Source organism: Pygoscelis adeliae, unplaced genomic scaffold (genome assembly GCF_000699105.1).
Source record: "Pygoscelis adeliae isolate BGI_AS28 unplaced genomic scaffold, ASM69910v1 Scaffold34, whole genome shotgun sequence".
In the NCBI taxonomy this organism is placed as follows: Eukaryota; Metazoa; Chordata; class Aves; order Sphenisciformes; family Spheniscidae; genus Pygoscelis; species Pygoscelis adeliae.
Window position 1 is genome coordinate 6,262,616 of NW_008824658.1, and position 20,853 is coordinate 6,283,468.

General features: G+C 39.2%; 1 protein-coding gene across 1 annotated transcript in view; it reads right to left on the bottom strand.

The window, feature by feature from the left end:
• Positions 1-20,853, bottom strand: part of RAPGEF6 (Rap guanine nucleotide exchange factor (GEF) 6) — a 137,430-nt gene that overhangs the window by 40,659 nt on the left and 75,918 nt on the right. The window contains exons 7-15 of the mRNA XM_009322723.1: positions 15,156-15,287; positions 8,028-8,211; positions 7,035-7,171; positions 5,930-6,088; positions 5,225-5,377; positions 4,533-4,697; positions 3,089-3,196; positions 2,526-2,729; positions 1,694-1,802 (exon numbers count right to left, since the gene is read on the bottom strand). Coding sequence (XP_009320998.1) covers positions 1,694-1,802; positions 2,526-2,729; positions 3,089-3,196; positions 4,533-4,697; positions 5,225-5,377; positions 5,930-6,088; positions 7,035-7,171; positions 8,028-8,211; positions 15,156-15,287 — 1,351 coding nt within the window. The remainder of the gene's footprint in view (positions 1-1,693; positions 1,803-2,525; positions 2,730-3,088; positions 3,197-4,532; positions 4,698-5,224; positions 5,378-5,929; positions 6,089-7,034; positions 7,172-8,027; positions 8,212-15,155; positions 15,288-20,853) is intronic.

The following is a 20,853-nucleotide window of genomic DNA, read 5'->3' on the forward strand; positions in this document are numbered from 1 at the left end:
TTGGGCTTTGGCCCTTCTAATTTTCTCCCTGCATAACCTCACAACATCCTTGTAGTCCTCCTGAGTTGCCTGCCCCTTCTTCCAAAGGTCATAAACTCTCCTTTTTTTCCTGAGTTCCAGCCAAAGCTCTCTGCTCAGCCAGGCTGGTCTTCTTCCCTGCCAGCTCGTCTTTCAGCACATGGGGACAGCCTGCTCCCGTGCTTTGAAGATTTCCTTCTTGAAGAACGTCCAGCCTTCCTGGACTCCTTTGCCCTTCAGGACTGCCTCCCAAGGGACTCTGTCAACCAGCCTCCTAAACAAGCCCCAGTCTGCCCTCTGGAAGTCCAAGGTGGCAGCTCTGCTGAGCCCCCTCCTTCCTTCTCCGAGAACCGAGAACTCTATCATTTCATGATTGCTATACCCAAGACAGCCTCCAACCATCACATCACTCACAAGTCCTTCTCTGTTCACAAACAACAGGTCCAGCGTGGCACCTTCCCTAGTTGGCTCACTCACCAGCTATGTCAGGAAGTTATCTTCCACACACTCCAGGAACTGTTTCCTCTCCGCTGTACTGTATTTCCAGCAGACATCTGGTAAGTTGAAGTCCCCCCACAAGAACAAGGGCTTGCGATTGTGAGACTTCTCCCAGCTGCTTATAGAATATTTCGTCTGCCTCTTCATCCTGGTTGGGTGGTCTATAACAGACTCCCACCATGGTATCTGCCTTGTTGGCCTTCCCACTGATTCTTACCCATAAACACTCAACCCTGTCGTCACCATCATTAAGCTCTAGACAATCAAAACACTCCCTAACGTACAGGGCTACCCCACCACCTCTCCTTCCTTGCCTATTCCCTTCTGAAGAGTTTATAGCCGTGCCAGTTGTGCGAGTCATCCCACCACGTTTCCGTGACGGCAACTATATCAGAGTTTTCCGATTATGCTAATAAGCAACTGCTAGGATCTTGAAATCTTTTACCTGCACAGTGATAAACAGAAAATAATAATTGAAAAGAAAATCAATAGTGAACAAGGGCAGCTAACTGGAGGAAGAAAATAAGAAAAGGAAACCATCAGGTCTCAGATACAACTGCAGAGGAAGGAGCTATCCTGTGCACAGTCTCGTTCTTTCTGTAGCTATGGTTATTCTGTTGCCTGAACAGGATTATGGAAAAAGAACAGATGGTTTGACTGAGATTTTAAGGGGTATTTATGTGTTTATATTCACACTGACAATTAAAAGCGAACATTTATATGTCATACCTGTTTTTATATCCCCTTTTCCATTTTAGATATAAAGACAATTTACCTTATTGTTCTTACAGCCATTATAAAAAGTTTTACGAAAGCCCAGTTTTACATTTTTGCTGTTTCTTGGCAAAAATATTTTGGCCCTGATCCCTTGGCTCTGTTTCAGCCATATCGCACGAAGGGACACTAAAGCCGCTTAAACAGTCATTTGAGGATTTCTCAGGGAGTAAAGAGCTGGCTATGCTGGCTTTGTGCCACTCAATGTGCAGCCCTTGGCACACAAGAACTTATCCGAGCACACAGAGGCACAACGAGGGGACTTCTGCACAACTGTTCACTCCTACAGCAAGTTAGGAGAAAAAAAAAAAAAAAGGTGGAATCTTACTGCACTTCTAAAGCCAGAAAGAGTGGAGTTTTTCTTCACGCACACAAAAATACATCATATATAAAATCTACTCACCAAAAATGTTTGTTTTTACAGTAATGGAAAGATGAGTGTTGTTCCTTAAGATTTCCAGAGCTTTTACAAAGGTAATGTTCTCAAAATTCTGTCCATTTACTTCCATTATCTTTAAGAAGAAATAAAAATTGAACTATTAGGAGAACAACTGTTTACAACAGAGTTACAAATACAAAGGTGATAATACAGGCACAGCAAGTACTTCCCAGAAGTTATCATCTTTATAGCAGTTGTAGAATGAAAACATTCCTTGTAAAATAACTATTTTGATCATGTCAGTGAAGTTGTATCTTGTAAACAAGCCAGGACCTCCCATTTCTACCTGCCAGATACTTTAACCAAATTTATCTTTGTGATAACATGACATTCTTGCAATTAGGAATTACACCTCAATCAAAAATGGTGGATCACGCACCGCAGAACTGATGTTACAACCAAAGGCCAGACCTTCACCTGGCGTGAACTGTCATTGCTCCACCAGCCTCAGTAAACTGGGATGATTTACACTAGGTGTGAATCAATCCAACAAAACAATCTGATGGCTTCCACTTAACTGTATCTCCAAACAGACAGTTTCCTAAAATAACCACAATTTGGCTTCTGTTCCTATTCTGTTTTAAATATTTTAAATATTTTGAAAACGATTTAATAGAAACCCATTTAACACATGTACGCTGAAGCAGAACTGTGGCATTCACAACAGAATACTAGCCAGTTAGTATTTTAGTAAACAGCGTATTCTTTTTGTTGGTAACACTACAGTTGGTTGAACCAGAATTTTTTTTTAACAAAATAAAAGATGGATATTTTAAATTAACTTTATTCTTTTTACCTGATCCCCACGCTTGAGTCCAGCTTCTGCTGCTTTACTGCCCATTTCCACAGTCTCTACAAAAATACCAAAACCCTTGTCGCTTCCTCCAAGGAGGCTGAAAAACAGTGGCGAGTCTCTAGAAGGTTTTTGCAGGGTAATTTGTCTCCATTTTGCTTTGGCAGCACAGGCAATATTCAGCAATCTGAGATGTCCTTTCATTTTCTGCAACACAGAAGACACAAAATGGAGTGCAATGTTTCTTTTACTAGAAATGGAAAAACAGTTGTGAAAAAACCCCAAGTGCCAGAAAAAGGACTTATGATGCCATGTATCCAAGTCTTACTAAATAAACCTTCTCCTCTTTTGCAGTAATGCAAAAACACATGAAATATGGTTTTTTGGCACTCATTTATGTGGGCTTTATATCTAAATATATATTTAAGAACAAATACATCCATGTTAAAAGCCATCTATTGACTGTTAAGACTTACAGACTACAACGTGTTAGTCACTGGTAACACACTGGAAAATGAAAGTGTGTAACATCAGAAAGTATGACAGTCATTCTTTTTTGCTCATACCGTATCTTCCAAGTTCTTTTCAAATTCTTCCAGAAATCGAGTCATAGCAGGATCTCCTTCGAAGTCATTAAAATGATTGTTCACCCACAGTAAGACCACTCTGGTAACCTGTGGGGAAAAAAAATTATGTATATATAAAGGTACCTATGATTCTTCTTCTATAGGCTTTCATCTATAAGCAAAGAGGAATGCAAGGACATGGCAGAATAACATGACAGATTACTGCTTCTGTTAAACAGAAGCAGAAGACATTTACAGTCAAAATCATCTTCTCTTTTCCTTTATTTGTGGAAACAAATGAAAAACAAAAAAACCAAACATTTTTGTACCTAATTGGCTACATCACCTGGTACTTACTGGTACACAAATCCATCTTCAGTTAACTCTTCCTTATGCTGTTTATAAAACTTACCTTTTAAAAGCATCCTAATGATCTCCTTAAAGAAAGTTCTAGGAAGTATGTTGTGATAATAAAAAGATTTCTTTTAAGAACTTTTAGTTAAATCTTCAGGTTGCTTTTGTACGTGCTACAGAGTTACTACCATTCACGATAAAGTCAGTCTGACAACTATTTTATCCATCCATGTAATAAAAAAAGGTTTATCTACAGCAGTTTCTCTTCTAAAAATAAACAGTTTCCGCTTTTATTTGCTGAGACAGTCGTCTTTTACGTTCCTTTTCTTAAAAAACAGTAGTTGCCAAAATGAACAGCATGGAAAAAGCTAAGAAGAGAAGCAGTAACCACAGCAAAAGACCCCAGACAGTTTCCTACGCAAAAAATTACAGCGTTTTGATAGTCTGTTGGGTTTCCTTCAGCTCAAAGCTAGAACACATAAAACCGCTGGCTAAGAATTTTACTGCCATAATTTTCAACAAATTGGACATGGATATAAGTTCCAGACTGTGAACATTTTTCATGTGTATGTGCATACAGTTACATAGAGTTGAACCTCGTTCCATTTATGGAAGCATTTTTATCAACTGCACCTGTCTTGAGCAGAGTTTAAGTACAAGAGTCTGTAATAAGCTGCTCAAGCAAAATGTGCTCAATACACTGCAAAGCTCTACAGTAGAAAATTAGGGAAGACAAGCACAATGCTGTTGTGAAAAGAAAGATAGTAAGTCCAAGAGATCATGAACACAATTGCCCTGCATTTCTGGTGAAAAAGGATTTCAGAGACTGGCATTTACATCTTTAAATTAAATAGAAAACAGTATTCATCATTCTGCAGAAGAGAAGCAGTTTCATACTCAATTTAGAATAGTACACTATACGCATACAACACACTGGAGAATCCTTTCTTGATACTAGTGAAAAATACTTTGCTCTAAAACAGTTCATATAAAATAGCTGGGGCATAATCCTAGTTTATCAGCAACACAAAAAGGAATCAATTCGGAGACATTTCCACCAGAAATACTAATCTCTTAGACTCAAACCAACCTTATCCCTGAGGCTGTCCACTGTGAACCATTCCAAGAGTTTATTTCCAACTTCCAGGGGGCTTGTTAGAAATGTTCTGTACGTTAAAAGGAAATCTTCAATGTAGGTTGGATCCACAATAGAATGTTCTTCTATTAAGTGCATGATGAGTCGCTCGGGTGTTGCCTTAAAAATTAAATGCAAAAAATAACTGATATCTCTCGTCTCTACCTCTCTCTAGAGAGTATCTTAACGTAAAACCATGTGAACAGAATACTCCCTTTTCAAATTTCACTTACGGCAAACTCAGGAGAAAACACACTAACGTGTTTAAATCAAATCTTCATGCTTCCCTCAGCCCAAATGTTTTGCATTGGTAATACCTGGCTAAAACAATTGGTAACTTCCCTTAATTTTACTTTTAATAAACAGTTTATGTATTGACCTGCTTTTTGTAATCTGGAAGAGGAACTTAAAGATGCACAAAGGGTGCTCCCAATACAAAACTCAATATATGTGCTGAAGAGGTTTAACTTTATTATAGAAGGGAGACGGAAGTAAATTTGTAGAATAATATAAATTCCTTCCAATCATTTTTTTTGAGCTGAGACAGACAAAACTGAGTAAGTGTTCTAGAATCAAACCGAAATGGTATTTATTTACTGATAAATAAAGGTTTAATAGATTAATGGAAAGCATAGAAAGAAATTCACCTTGATAACTATGTGTCCTTTTCTGGTTCCACTGCGATCCAGCTCCCTGTGCTCCTTTACCATAACAATTTCTCCTTCTTCCTCCACTTTATGAGTGTTTTTTTCCACGTGGTTCAGAATCCTCCAGTAGTCTTGCTGGGCTATACACACAAACTGCCCCCAAACAACACAGGATTGTTAATAAATATCCAAAACATGAATGTATCCCCATCTCTGGGCTGCTTCAACACAATCACAATAGCACAGCATTTGATACCAACCCCACTCTGTTCTGCCCAATTACACAAGAGAGAAAGTTAGAAATAGAAGACAAATAGAACTGGTCGCCTTCTTACATCTCCAAAAGGCTGTTTGAATGGGCTAAACATATAGAGGACAAAGCCTGTAAGAGGTCGAAATGGATATTTTCTATTTATCTGTTCTTACTGCATGTCAATCACATACACAGCATGACTGGGGGGACTAAGCTTACACTTCAGCACAAAGCAGAAGTTCCTGTTTCTCACACGACAGCAGCGTGAAATAAATCCCAGCTACTAAAGAGTGTACAATTAACCCAACGTCAGCAGAGCCCTCGACCCATAACATAGCAACCTCCTTTTTTCTGCTCTGGAAATAAAGATCATGCCTTAAGATGAAAGTAGTCTGTTTTCTTTTATTAGATGCTTAAAAATACGAGGTAGTTGTATAGAATTGTAATCTTACCTGACAATCATCTACTTTGGTTCTGACCACTCCATTCATGTACTGTTTGTCCAGAGAGGGAGTAATCCCAAAACTATTCCCCATACACAGACTCTCACTCTTCCCATCAGGATAGCTGATTTCCACTGTGCCGTTTAAAATAACATACCAAGAATCAAGCTAGAAGTAAAAAACAAATTTAAAAAGTTAAGCTAATTCACCAACTTTTATAAGCTGTTCCAATACTCTCATCTCAGACAGGCTTATTCTTGCAGTCTCCAGTTTGTTGTCACAACAGTTTTGCAACATTTAATTCACTAAAAACGTGCACTGTAAGGCAAGCAATAAAGACGACTGAAACAAGAATGCTTTTCAGCATTCTTCATTCATTTCAGAACTAATTCAGTAAGGAGGAATGCTGATCAATAGATTGCTTTTTTAATCAGTGGGCTAATTGCTACAATATATTTATACTGTTTAGTGAGAATGAACACTCTTCCCCTGGGTACCCATTTGATCACCACCAGAGACGAGAGCCTACCTAGTCCTCTCAGAGGGATGACCTGCTATGGCCGTTCCAGATGTCTTGATCCAAGGACAGAGAGAGATTTCAGAAGTGATTCAGAGCACCTATGTTGAGAGCCTGACCACTGACTAATTTGAACATCTGTCTCCTCCCACTGAATATGTGTGGAAACTGCTCCTAATTTAGACATTTATGCTATAATACCTACATTGCTGGGCAAGGATACCTCTCCATGTTAGTATTTAAAAAAACTGCATTATAAGAAGAGAGTTATTTTATGAATGGAAATGATGCATTCTTCTATGCCACAAATAATCTTTGAAATAAACTCCTCCAGATGTTAGTACTTACCTGATAATAACATACTGAATGCTAGTTTACGTCTTGAACAAGATAGAAACACACAGGCAGAATCTCCCGAAGGGATGGGCTAAGGTTTGGGGATTTTGGACATGGGTCACGGTGAGAGAAGAATTCTCTAACTTCCAGGTGCGGGAGAGGTGTGGAGATGGGAAACAGATTTTCCAGCCCTTCACCCCCAGATACCCTCGCTAACCTACTGCCTATAGCACTCAAATTGTGTTGTAAGCAGTAACTTACTTCTTGGCTGTCTTCAAGTATGATGGCTCCTGCTTGCTCTACTACTTCAAATATCATCACTGAGCAAAGTTCTCTTCTCACAGACATAGTCATGTTTGCAAAGGCAGGGAGTTGATGCATAAATTCCAGTAATTGCTCTGTTAGACAAAGGAAACATTGGTATGAAGACTGCAAGGCCAAGGGGTTCCTTAGATACCTTACCCTCCACAGATACATTAAAACTAAATTAAATTCACGGAAAAATTGCTCAGTGGTGTTACAATCCCCATTAGTGCCTGTGGCTAAATGAGCACAGTATGTGTTTTGTCATCAACAACCAGAACTCGGCTCTACAGTCTTGATCGTGTTCTGATTGACTCTTAGGGCAGCAGTCTGGCTAGAGTGTAAAAGCACTTCAGCTTCGAACATTTAGAAAAATTAAAAATACCCTTACAGTAGAGTAATTACAAGCTTGATAGGAGCATGAAATGACTCTCTAGTGTTTAGAGAAGTAAGCTGAAGTATATAGCATAACGCAAATTTTACTCTTAAACTAATGCCAATTTCTAGTTAAACACTGCAGTAAATTATTTTAATCTTAAATGTTTTCCAGTTTACAATTATGTAAATCTATACTGCAGTAATAGTACATTCTCTTTGACGTTTAATAACTAATTCAACAGTTTCAGGCAGTCAAAATTACCTTGCTACCTACCTATCCCTCCCTTATATCAACACATACAATGACTGTAATACTTAACATCTTAAGCATCTCAAGGACTGTTTTTTAAAATCCTTAGTTCCTCAGAACAAATTCTCTCTCAGATAGTAAGATGAGAAATCATTCAATTAACAGCATCACTAGAGCAAAGTGATCTCTGGAAAGCATAATTCATAATTATGAGGATATACATTTGACATTAACTCATTAAACAGTTTTCAGATATGCTTCTCTTACAGATGTTACATGATATAGTTTTACATAAAGATTTTTTTTTTTTTCCTTCTCCTCACCAATATCATCATCAGTTTTATCTGCAGGCTCTTTCTCAAGGCACTCTCGTACAACATCTCGCCCTAGAAGCGGATCTGAAGTTCTATCAATATCTTCATCCTCCTCTTCTTCTTCATCTTCAGAGTCTACAGGTGCTTCTGGAAGACCTGTTAAATCAACGTCTCCCATCTCACTTTCTGTAGCCTACAAAGAAAACATCCATCAGACAAAGAGTTCAGTATCTTCAGTTTAATGATTTATGGTCTTATCTTCGGTAGCTAATACAACAAAAGAAATCCCGTGACCAACAATTCAAAGCAGAAGTTGTAATACCTCCCTTTCTGAACACTGAAAAAAAGCCACGTTACACTGAAATCTACAGTTACAGGATGGTACAAATATATACCATTGGCGTAAAGCAACACCATGCTACAGGAGTCATGATCACAAGTTCTGAAAACAAAATTAACATACATGGACATTTGTTCTCTGTCTTTACTTATATCCCTCCCTGCCTGCAATGAACTACAGGCAATATAAACCCATCAATACTAACCGTGTGACACAGGAAAAAACAAGGCAGACTGAGTGGCTAAAATGAAAAGGATTTGATCTCATTTTTAATTTTGGTGTTGTAACATGGATTTTAATCCTGGCACAGAGCAAGTATTGTCAGGTGGAGTATTTAAATTGAGGGGGGGGCTGTAAGGATGACTATTCTTTTCCTCTATTGGCTAATTCTCATTTTATAGCATTTACTCTTTCTTGCGAATTCATGTAAATAAAATGTTTTTTCACAATTCGAGAGTCTGTAATATTAATGAAATAATAATATAATTCAGTAACACCATTGGTTACCCAATGCCTGCAGATGCATTTCTACTGTCATCAATAGATGGCAATATAGGTATCGCACTGAGCAGACACATGAAGCAACGGTGAAAGAGAATACAACACTGGCAACAAAAAGCAGAATCACATAGGAATCACTTGCAATAATTCCTTATGTAAAGTTTAAGTGATGTAATTGCATGAAAACAACTTTCCAAACAGATGGAAGCCCAAAAAAAAAAAAAAAAAGTAGTTTCAAATTTTCGATTTCCACGGAGTAGTTGCTCAATCACATTTTTTTTTTTAGTTTAAACCAGCACGCAAATAATTTTTCTGTTCAAATTCAAAAATTTGAACAACAAGATGTCTCACTGAGAAGTAGAAGGCAATTACATAGAGACTTGCAGAAAATAGAGATTATTTTTTTAAATGAACACATTTACAATGCTCACTTTCACTTTAAACGAAATCCTTGAGATTTTACAAAAACACTGATGACAAACTCATGCATCAAATACTCTGCATGTTCACAAAACCTCCAAAATAAAGGATGGGGTCCTGTCCAACCTGACTTTGAACACTTCCAGTGATGGGGCAGCCACAGCTTCTGTGGGCAACCTGTTCCAGTGGCTCAGCACCCTCATCATAAAAAATTTCTTCCAAATATCCAAGCTAAATCTACCTTTTTTCAGTTTAAAACCATTGCCCCTTTTCCTGTCACTACAGGCCCTGGTAAAAAGTCTTTCTGATAAGCCCCCTTTAAGTACTGAAAGGCTGCAGTGAGGTCTCCCCAGAGCCTTATTTCCTTTTCCCCAGTCACTGGGGACTTCACCTGACTGCCATGACTTTTCAAGTAAGATGGAGAGTGCCTTAGCAACTGCCTCAGCCAACTGCCTCAGGACCCTGGGATGCATCACGTTGGGTCCCATGGACTTGCGTATGTTCAGGTTCCTCAGGCAGTCTCAAACCTGATCTTCTCTTACCATGGGAAGGAATTCATTCCCCCAGACCCCACCTTGAGGTTCAGGGGCTTGAGAGATGTGGGAAGAGTGACTACCAGTGAAAACTGAGGCAAAAAAAATTGTCGAGTACCTCAGCCTTCTTCATGTCACTAGTTCTCCTGTCTTACTTATGGGGGGGAGAGGAGTTATCTTCTTTAATCTTCTTTTGCTGACCAGTGTACCTGTAGAAGCCCTTCTTGTTACTCTTCACATCCCTTGCCAAATCCAGCTCCAACTGTGCCTTACCTTTCCTGAACCCAACCCTACACATCCGGGCAGTGACCCTATATTCCTCCCAGGATACACGGCCCTCGTTCCACTGTATGCATTTCCTTCTTGCGCTTTAGTTTGACCAGGACGTCCTTACTCAACCATGCTGGTTCTCCTGCCTTCCTCGCCTCGCAAAAACAACGCTCATTTTAAGTGATTTAATCACAGCAGACTGCACTGCCTCCACCTTCCTACATGCTCCATGTTTATCAGCTAATGCAAGCCCCAGCACACTGACAGATGAGCCGCATTTCCTTCTTTCACTGGACAGAAAAATACTGGGTTTTAGATATGGACCTTGGACCTTTGAGCTTGTCCTCATTTTAATAATTAGCCAGCAAACCTAATAGATAAGGCTTAAATGATTTAACATAAATATTTCTTTCAGAGGAGGCTAACAATATATATAGGGTTAAACCTGTTTTACATTACATCACTTTACTGGCTCATGTAGCTCACATTAACAGTTTTGGAATTAAGCCCAAGTGCAAATTGTGCTTGGAGAGTCTCAGCAGCACGTGATCAGTACAGCATTTTATTCAAGGACTATTCTAGCATTTCTTCATCTAAATAGCCACAATGTATATCAACTTTTCCAGGCAGAGTAAGACAGACTGCAGTACTAATTCCCACTTTGATAACCCCAAGCTAAGATAACAAAACTGAGGCTATAGGTTCTACAGAAAAGTGATTCTTTAAAATTTTCATTGTATATCCTACATAGGACAACAAGCAAATCTTCTCTTTTCTTGATAAATAAGTTATAATTTAATCAAGCTGTGAAATAAGAGATGGTCCTCAAACTGTGTTTCAAAGATTATGTGCTGATGGTTGACAAAACGTTGGCAGGTCAGGCAGCGCTGGAAGGAACAGGAAGGATTTTGTTCATAAAGCCGTCTGCAGAAGTAGCAGCTCTTCCCAAGCATGATGTCCCAGCTGTTTCCATTGTCAAATATCAAAATCATTCTTAACAGCAACATTTATGAACTACTAATTTACAAAATTAAATCAGAAGCTGCAATCCTCAAATCTTACACAAATATGGATTTTCAGGATTGGGTGTATAGGGCAAGAATATCTATTGAGAAGGCAGCAGGAACAGACTCAAATGGTGTGTGTCACGTAGATCATCTGGAAAGTTAACACCAGTTTACTGTCAAAACATTTGTTTGCTATTTTGAAATCATACTGTTATTACTCTACACATAGCACTGCAAATTTTGCCAATTAACATGTTTCAGCTGCGTTTGCCAAACGCTGATCACTGAGACGTCCTGTACACCGGCCTATACTTTGGAAGCCAAAGACGTAACAACTAGTAATAATGGTACGTATTCCACTACAATGTGTATCAGAAGCAGACACTGACAGAAAAAAAAGTATTAAATATGCCTCACGTAAAAGATTTCCTGTGCCGGAATGACTCCGTATAATAATGTATTTTAGTACTCACAACTCCTGATGCAACCTGCTATTAAGAGCAAGGGGTTTTTTTCCCTCCCCTCATGTCAATTCTGTCAGGGGAAAAATGTCCAAGTCTTTTTTCAGAATTGATAGAAAAACCCTCAGTAAGGCCCACTCCCTGATGCGTATTTTATAGATAATCCATTTTAATATCAAAACCTTAACCACAATTGGAATTACTGCTGGGCAATAATGTTGCTGCCCACAAATAGCATATACTGCCAAAGTGATACATGAAAGATGTTAAAAAATGAGAAAGAGAGCAAAACTTTAAACACACCACTGTCAGAACTAAAGAGAAAAGAAAAAATAGACACAAATTAGTTGGGTCATTAAGAGAACAGCATTGCAAGCTATTGACACAGGCAACTAATTTCTTATAGCAGAAGTGAGCCCCTACCCACCTACATCTAGAGATATGATCTGGATTACTTATGTTACCATGGCTGGCTGCCTTAAAGCCCGTCCCGTGAAAGGGCAAAGAAAGATGTTTTCACTCTGTAATACCTGTTAAATTATTTTTCCCTGAGGATACCTATTACAGGTCAAAGCAGCTGTTTGCGGAAGTTACAATCCCTCATTTCAACTTCTACATGCATAACCACACAGCTTCCTCTACTTCTGTCTAAACGCCATAGCTCTGAGACTAAGCATACTGTCAGAAATGGGTTGAATGAAAAAAAAAATTAGAAAGAAAATCCACTTAAAGCGAATTGAAGAAGTTGTTTTAAAAATTGTAGTGAATAACTTATTCTTTTTCCTATATTTAAAAAAAAAGTCTCAGTCCGACAGAAAAGCAACTGCTCTGCAGTATTCCAAGCAAGTTGGACTTTGCAATACGTACGTTTGGACATTTTACCATATAAAGACTGAAAGCTCCAACAGGGAGCAGTAATGGTACAGGAGAAGAGAGAAAAATATCTTCATACATTTATTTTCCTAAGTTTCTGCAATTAACTGAGGGTTTAATAGAATATGTTCACAGCAGTGCTTACAGGCCGGACTCCTTTTCTGCTGATCTCACCTTAAGCTTTACGTTCATCATTTCCTGTTTAACATCCTGGACTGAGAAGCAGCTGGAACAAGTGAAACCTCATGTCAACACTATCCATGAATATAGTGTACACAGATGCACGGAAACCCTTTCCAAATCTTAATAAAAAATTGTTTCATTCTTTGGTTCTGCTATTCTAATCATATTTTCCTATTCTGGAATTAACTTACTGTAAAAATTAACGTTAAGATACCATTAATTCAAAAGGTTATTTTAAGGCTACATTAATCAAAGTTATTAAAAAATGCTTTTCCTCTGCTGACATTAATGATACTCCTAGAGAGTTTGGCATGTAATAGATATGAAGCTGCCTGCAAACACAAAGCATCATTTTCCAAATACTTTGTGAAAAGCTGTATTTTAATGTACCAAAAATGCTTTCAGCTACTGAGCCAATACATCAGACTCAAAATGCAGGTTTATTGCATATCAAAGAGATTCTCTGCCTTCATAACATCATGATGAATATTGGGGGAAACACTTTTCCCTTCCGATTTCAAAATCTGTCTATATTGATGTGTCACTGCAATATAATGCTATGTTAAATACTGCGCCATGACATTATTACACAGTGTCTATCCGTGTGCTTAGAACTGGGTGACAAACAGTAAGCGGCTTCTCCAAAACTGTTATAGCTACTGCAATAAAGCCCACAAAATACCCAGCATCTTTTGACAGGTTGCTATTTGCACATTATGCATACGAAAACAAGATACGAAAAATTCACTAAAAAAGTAAGATGGGGGGAAAAAACCCAACCCAGTCCCCTCATGACATGCCTGTTGCACATCTTATCTTCACCCACGGTTTCTCGAATGCTTGATTCTCCAATGCTATCTTTCAGGATTAATGACACAGTAGCTATGATCATACATTGCTGTAATATTAGCTTTGAAGGTCTCACATGAGTCTAACAGTGGTAACCTGCCTCAGACATCACCCCGGCTGGCCAGAAATTCTCAGCAAAATTTACAGATGTCCATGTTCCCTGCAGGATGCAAAAACAGACGGGCTAATGTCACTGAAAAGGAGATTCCTACCTGAAAGGTCCTCACTCCTCAAAATTAATAGAAAACCTGCAGTCGTTTTCACATTAATAATTCCTTAGGGTACAAAAATACATTTCACCACTGTTTATTTGCTACAGTGCATATAAATACGCTACTCCATTATTTCTTTTATTTATAGAATTCTTATTTGTTTAGCAATTATGCTCTTTTGATATTTTCTGAAGAGTAGCCATAAGGCATTCCAAATGCAATTAACCACACGTGATAGAGTATTCACTCATGACTAGAATTGTATTTTTGTTATCAATAATATATTTTAAGTGCTTTTCACTTAGAGCAACCTCTCCAAACTACTCAGGTAGACAGGCAGGCAGACGATGGTCAGGAAAACTGTCCATCAGCATCCTAATATGAGAGATGTTAAGGTACAACACACAGACTAGTTCTGGAGACTCTGACTAGTTAAATCAATTCTGTTGACTCAGAAAAAAAATTAAAATTAGGGGAAAAAAAAAAAAGTCAAGATACAGAACAACATCTTCCAGCACAGCCTCTCAGAAATCAGAGAATTGATTGAGCATTTTGAAAAGACTCTCTCAGGGATGCAAGCTACTCCTGACCTAGCTGGCAGCAAGCAAATCTAAAGAAGTAGTAAGGTAATAGATTAAATAGGACAAAAATGCAGCGAGACACTTGATGTTCTAAAAGGATTTTTGCTTTTAGTGCCTTATTTTCAAAGTTACCTAGCGATACCTTGCTGTAAATAGATGTATCACTAATCTGTTTCCAGTATAGAAACAGTACCCGGACAGTACCCAAGGAAAGGGAACAGGTGTCTAAAATCAAGTTACACCTACATCGTGCTCAACAGCTGCTATATACTCAGTATTGTAGTCAGATTTCAACTTGAAAGTCAAAAAGCTGTGAAATTACTGATCAAGATGAACCCAAGATGAGCACCCTCATCAACCAGAACAAAAAACCCATGAAACTAGCTCTGCAATTTGACACGAGACAGGTAACTTATTGAGTATGTTATCTGTAAACAAATGAAAGCTATCTCTGGATTTCAGACAACTTCTATTCTCAGCAAGCAACACTAGAATTTCCATAGTCCATTAGTGCAGAGAGTGTGTTTATTACCATGCTTTTGTTTGCAGAACAGAACATCTGTTATTAACAATAAATACAAATAATCAAGGAAGGTATTTGAAACACAAGAACGATTTCATGAAATTTGTTCCATTTCAGAAAGAAGGAAAATGATCCCATAAATCATCAGATGTGACTTTTAAAAGCCACAGCACGCTTGTTGGTATATAAAGATGTGAAAAGCAACACGAAGAGCTTTACAAGAAGTTTGTTTCACTTCTACGTGGCTGTGGAGGTGGCAAGTCACATGAACACAGGGATAAGCAGAAGCATCAAGAGGGCAAGTCTTGGATAAAGGGCCACTGTTTTTCTTTACAGAATGTTTAACATCGAGGAAGGAAAAATAAGAAACAAATGCAATTTTACCTGATAAATATCAGAGAGGCTGCTGCTCCCAGAATCACTGGCAATGCTACATCCCGACTGGCTCGAAGGGACGTGAGTCACCTGAGGATGAGGATTGTCGGTAAGATGCATCTTGGTAAGATCAGCTGGAAGCTGCAAATAAAATGGATTTGGGGAAAGGCAGGAAAAAGAAAGGAAAAAGAGATGTGTAAGTCTGATTTGAAGACAAAGTTATTCATAAAACTTTTGTTACACATTTGAATATCCACCTGTAACTTGACGTACATTTTGAGAAAATGCTAATTTAGACTAAGCTTGCCCAATCACATTCAGATTTTATACGACTAATAGAAAACAAGGCGCCTTTCTATAAACCAAAGGTCTAGCCTCTTTACAGCTAACTGATACACACCAACAGGATTAAGAGCGTATGAGATGACAAATAGATGACGCCGGCCAAATAGCCCACAGTCTTAAACATTAGCTTATGCTGCAATCCAATATGAAGCAGGATTCCTGTTTATAAATTCAATTCATGTCTTAGTTCAAGAGTAACCTTTAGAAAAGATCAATTCAGAACAAAAAGTAATGGAATCTAAACAAAAGTTTGGGTCCATAAAATGCTTTGAATTTTCTTTAAGAAAACGAGTGCACAGAAAGAATATTATGCGTTCTTGGTACATGTATGTACGATAGTACTTCTATTCCATGAATCGATCTGTAAATGAACACACGTATATAGATATATAAATTTTAGTGGACGGTTGAAGGCCACAAACATGTTCTTAAGTCAGTAGTAGGCTTTTGAAGAATCAAAGCCACATGGAACACTATAAAATAACCAGTCCTTTAATTCAGCTGCTCATTTATTTTCTGCCACATGTATTCCTAGTATTTTTTTAAATTTATACTCAGCTATATGGAAAGAACATTGTATCACAGAATCACAAAATCAGATTCTATGATAAAATGTATACACTTTTACCAGTTATAAATGATAAAATTATATACTACTCCTTTAAAAAAGTGTTCTGATACAGAAGTCCAAAACTACTCTGACAGCATCAAGTATCATGATCAAAATAAAAAAGTTTCTTCTGTAAAGCAAAAGTCCGCACAGTTGTGTCAGCCACTAGATATTCAGTCCTACAAATTAAAAGACAGCATTGTACAAATGTTGTTGATCCAATATCAACTTTAAATACTGACTAAGCTTATAAGAAATGGAAACCAGATCTTCCTCTGGAATCACATTTTTATGTCCATTCTTTGAAGAGTACACAAAAGAAGCACTTTACCAAATACTTGTTCACATATTTTCTGAAACGGTAAGCGGCACTGTAAGTCTCTCCAAACCCTCCCCACCCACAGGAAAAAAAAAAAATTTGAGAGCACCTCTGAAACATGTAACATAATTTTGACTACCAAAATTGTTATGAGGAATATGGGGGATGTTGTGTCATCTGTAGTACCCCATGACATTCTCGTTGGCAATCGCTACTCAAACCCGACCATCCTATGGGCTCTAAAAACCAGCACAGATTGCTACTTGCAAAGTAACTCTGGGAAATGAAAGACTACAAAACTATTTTTCACTATCTGAATATTTATTCTAGTTTTGTTTATATTTTACTTACAAAAAGAAAGTATAAAATATCCAACCTGCAAATTAATATCTATGTTCACGTGTATTTGGAAAAGGAGAAAGTTTGAAAAGCAAAAAACTGGTAAACTCTCACAAAAACTCACATAAAGAAAAACCTCCCAGCAGTAGGTATAAAATAGTGAACTTGATCCAAATACGAAGGAAACACAACACTTTGAAGTCTATGTTTAGCCACCAAAAAGTTTTACAGGCTGAAAAATCTATTTTCAGGATTTGAGAAGAGCAGAAAGGTCAAACCACTCAGCTGACAAAATTCAATCCAGCGGCCAAAAGGTACGCTCGCTATGCGTCAGCACATGCGGTAAGAGCTGACGTACACCGAGATGCGACCTCTTAAACAACAACAAAGTATAAAAGTGAAGCAGGAAAGGTGAGATTTAATTCTGGTCTGGAGCACTAGATGGTTACTTTTAAAATCCAAATGAATATTTGTACAGTACACATTTTTGTGCCAGGTACAGGAAAGCGCTATCCATCTACTAATGGACACAAGGCAGAAAGTGTTACATTATCTTCCTTAAAGCCTGCGGCGATTTGGGCATTAGTTAAGCCACTGATATTTCAACAATGCCGACCACGGTGCTGATGGAGGTCGTCTCCCTGACTTTCCCCATCTGCTGCCTCCGTTGCAGTGTTCAGCGGCAGCAAGCAGCAGCCGGGGCGGCCGGAGCAGCCTGTGCCGCAGGGTGACACTGCTCCTCTGCTCCCTGGAGCTTCACACGTCAGCCAGCTCCTCTGCAAACGCACCGCAGTGCTATCGTCCACGCAAAAAAAGAGACAAAGGCGCATACGAGCAAGGTCAGTGCATCATTTGCCAGGGAGGACGACATCCAGCAGCAACCCAGTACTTGCTAGCAAATTACTAGGCAGGGCTGCTGGCAGTCACTGATACGCTGGAGGTCAGTGTAACTGAAAAATCTAGGAGTTTTAGTAAATTACGGAACAAATCAACCCATATAGATTCATTACCCCCTGTTTAACAAGACCACAGTTTTGCTGCAAACTCCTCAGCCTGTCCCCATCTTTATAGCCTCCCTATTCCAACAAGCAGCTCCGAGTTCAGCTTCACTCAGATTTTCTTCTGTCCATGAGCAAGTCCCACGCTGACTGTGATAATACAGACAACAAGGAAATCTAATTTAAGCTCCCTGCTATCCAGATTCATAACGATTTTCAAACTTTCAAAACGGCTCCAGGAAAAGAATTAGCAGAACCACGAGCAGAACCAATTCTGCGGGATCTCCCAGAGAACAAGGGCAGATGCCTGCTCTCTACCAAAAACTGGTGCTATTGAAGCCCATTCTGGCTCAAAGACAGTGCCGCACACACAGATACACACTGGCACATACAGTTTTTCTTCCCTAATTTAGTTTAAATTCTGAGATTCTTGTGATGAAGGCTGTTCTATCTACCTAGGTTGAGAAGTACTGCTGGAACAAGACATGGCTCTCAAAAAAGTTGTGTTTGTACTTTGTATGCCATTTTCACAAATACACGTTGAAGACTAACTCAGACCACCACCAGCCTTCCCAAAGGAGTATTTCTGATCAACCCATTAATCACTTCCAACTGATCTTCACTCCCATTCATTTCCATCACCTGTAAAGCACACGGGCATGTACGACGCTCCTGCTGGACTCTGCAATATCTTCTTGTAAAAGACATTTAATGCAGGTTAGATGCAAGGAAACACTGCAATATCTCTTTAAATTTGAGAGAGAGATAAGGTTTATTTGAGACAAGTGACCTTTAAAGTGCTGCTTGCCACTCTACTCAATCTCCCAAAATAAATCACAGCTTCTGTATTTTGTATGTCATTTTTATTACCCAAACTGATTGTTCTTTCTTTCAGAGCTCACTAAGCAGCAATACATGGATAGGGTGTTTCTGTAACAACATAACAGCAGACACGGGAAGGACTTGCTGGATGTGGGTGTGAAGTTGCTGAAAAGTGCTATAACATTGTCTTAACTATTGGTGAACAACGTTCACTTACCATTTGTCTATGACTTTTTTTGTGGGAGAAACTTAGAAACTGTTGTTACAATGATATCGGTATCTTGAAAAATTATGTGTTAGGGAAAGGAATTCAAAATAGCAACATTCACCTATGTCCAAGTTAGAGGCTTTCACGTGCACACATATATACCTGCATTATCTTCTGGCTAGTTGTGTGCCCCAGCAGCGACAGATAGGAAAACCCCAAACATCCACGAAATTCTGATAAGCACTCAATACAGAAATAGACTACTTACTTGCCACTTTAAGCCATAACAATTACCTTTTTTCACAAGAAGGGATAATCTGGAATTCAAATAGGAGTGCGTCGGACACGCTGGCACAGCCAGTCCCTACATCGGTGCCAGCACATCCTTGTGACTGACCTTTCCCAACAAAGGGATATTTAGCACCAACCCCCCCGCTGAAACGCCATACTGCGGTTCAGAGCTGTACGTGAAAGGAAGTTAAGAAAATAGAAGTTACGGTCTGCACAGCCACCTACAGCTCTGCCCTCCCACAGAGTCAGGAAAATACAGTTGGTGATTACACCGCAAAAACCTGAATCAACAAGGGAATTTTTAAAGAGATATTGCAAATTGCAATAGGAAAAAAGGAAAGAAAAAACACTAAATCCTTCGGAAGGTCGTCCTAATGGTAGCATCAGTCTGTCTTGCCACGCAAACCCAGAAGTGACAGCAGCCTGCACTGCTTTTTGTTAAACATATGTGAGATTTCTGAAGGTGGTACACAGGGTTCGTGCCGTCCCACTCGCTGGGACGCAGCCGAGGCCGGCTCATGAAGCAGCAACGCTGGGGAGAGGGCAGGGGAGAACAGAGGACATGAGAGCGTAAAAGCTGGTTCTGAGTAACAGTTAATAGAAGTGACATGCACAAAATACTAAACTCTACCCACAGCAACCTTGAGAACACCCACGAGGTGAAGACTCCACGAGATCCACCAGGAGCCTGGCTTTTGCTATCAATTCCATGGGTGCAGCCATCCAGCACTCCTGCTGCTACACTAGAGAAACCCCCCAAAAAATCCAAAAACCACAAGTAAACCAGAGAAACCCCAAAACCCTCCACAAGCCCCAAACCTGTCCTTTCTCCTATTACAGAATACAATGCAGAAACTCTCACGTTAAAAAGAAAAAAAAACCCACCCACGCAAAGAGCAGTATACACAAGTGCTTTTTGTCCTATGCGGACAGAAAGAACGCTCAAGTCTTGCACATGTTGTAGAAGACAAATTGCATCGAGAGATTGATTTATAGGTTTGAATGGAGAGGCAAAGCTGGAGCGGCAGAGCTGGGAGCAGCTCTGCTGCTCTGAACGGCTGGACAAAGCAGAGGGACATAAAAATGCAGCAATGGGACGCTGTAAAAGCAACGGAGTGTGGAAGAGAAGAATCTCTGCTCCCATTCGTCCTTGGGCACCCTTGGAAAAAAGGATGGTCCTTGGGAAGAATGTGGAGAAATCAGTGGCTGACAGGGGTAATGGATGAAACCCAGGGAGGTTGTCTGGGGGAGACAGAGAACCAAAATGAGAAGGGAGGAACCAGAAGAGGACACAGACCCTACAGCATCCACCACTACCCTAAGGTGTCCCAGGGGAAACTGCTCAACAGTGCTCTGTGTGACACCAGGGGACACGTATGGGCCACACGGACCCTTGATCTGAACCAGTAGAGACATTCTTTGGTTAGCTCAAATTATCAGCTAAAAATGGCTAAAGATGAAAGAACCACCAAAGAATCGGTGAGAACCAAGTAACACAGCAAAAAAGCTATAAACTGCAGTCACAAGCAATTTATACTCTAACAGCCAGTAAATTTGTAAAATAAAGTATACATCCAGTATTCCAAAACTATTGATTTGCTAATTAACCATTCAAAACATGCAATGCATTTCAATAAGTTGTTTTACTTATTGTGAACAGTCTGAATGAGAAAAGAATTAAGGAACAGTACGCGGTAAGCTGACAGCAGTAACTCAGGATTATACCTGAAAGCAGCAGGTTTGGTGGGCTGAAACGCTCCCCGGCGCCCAGCCCT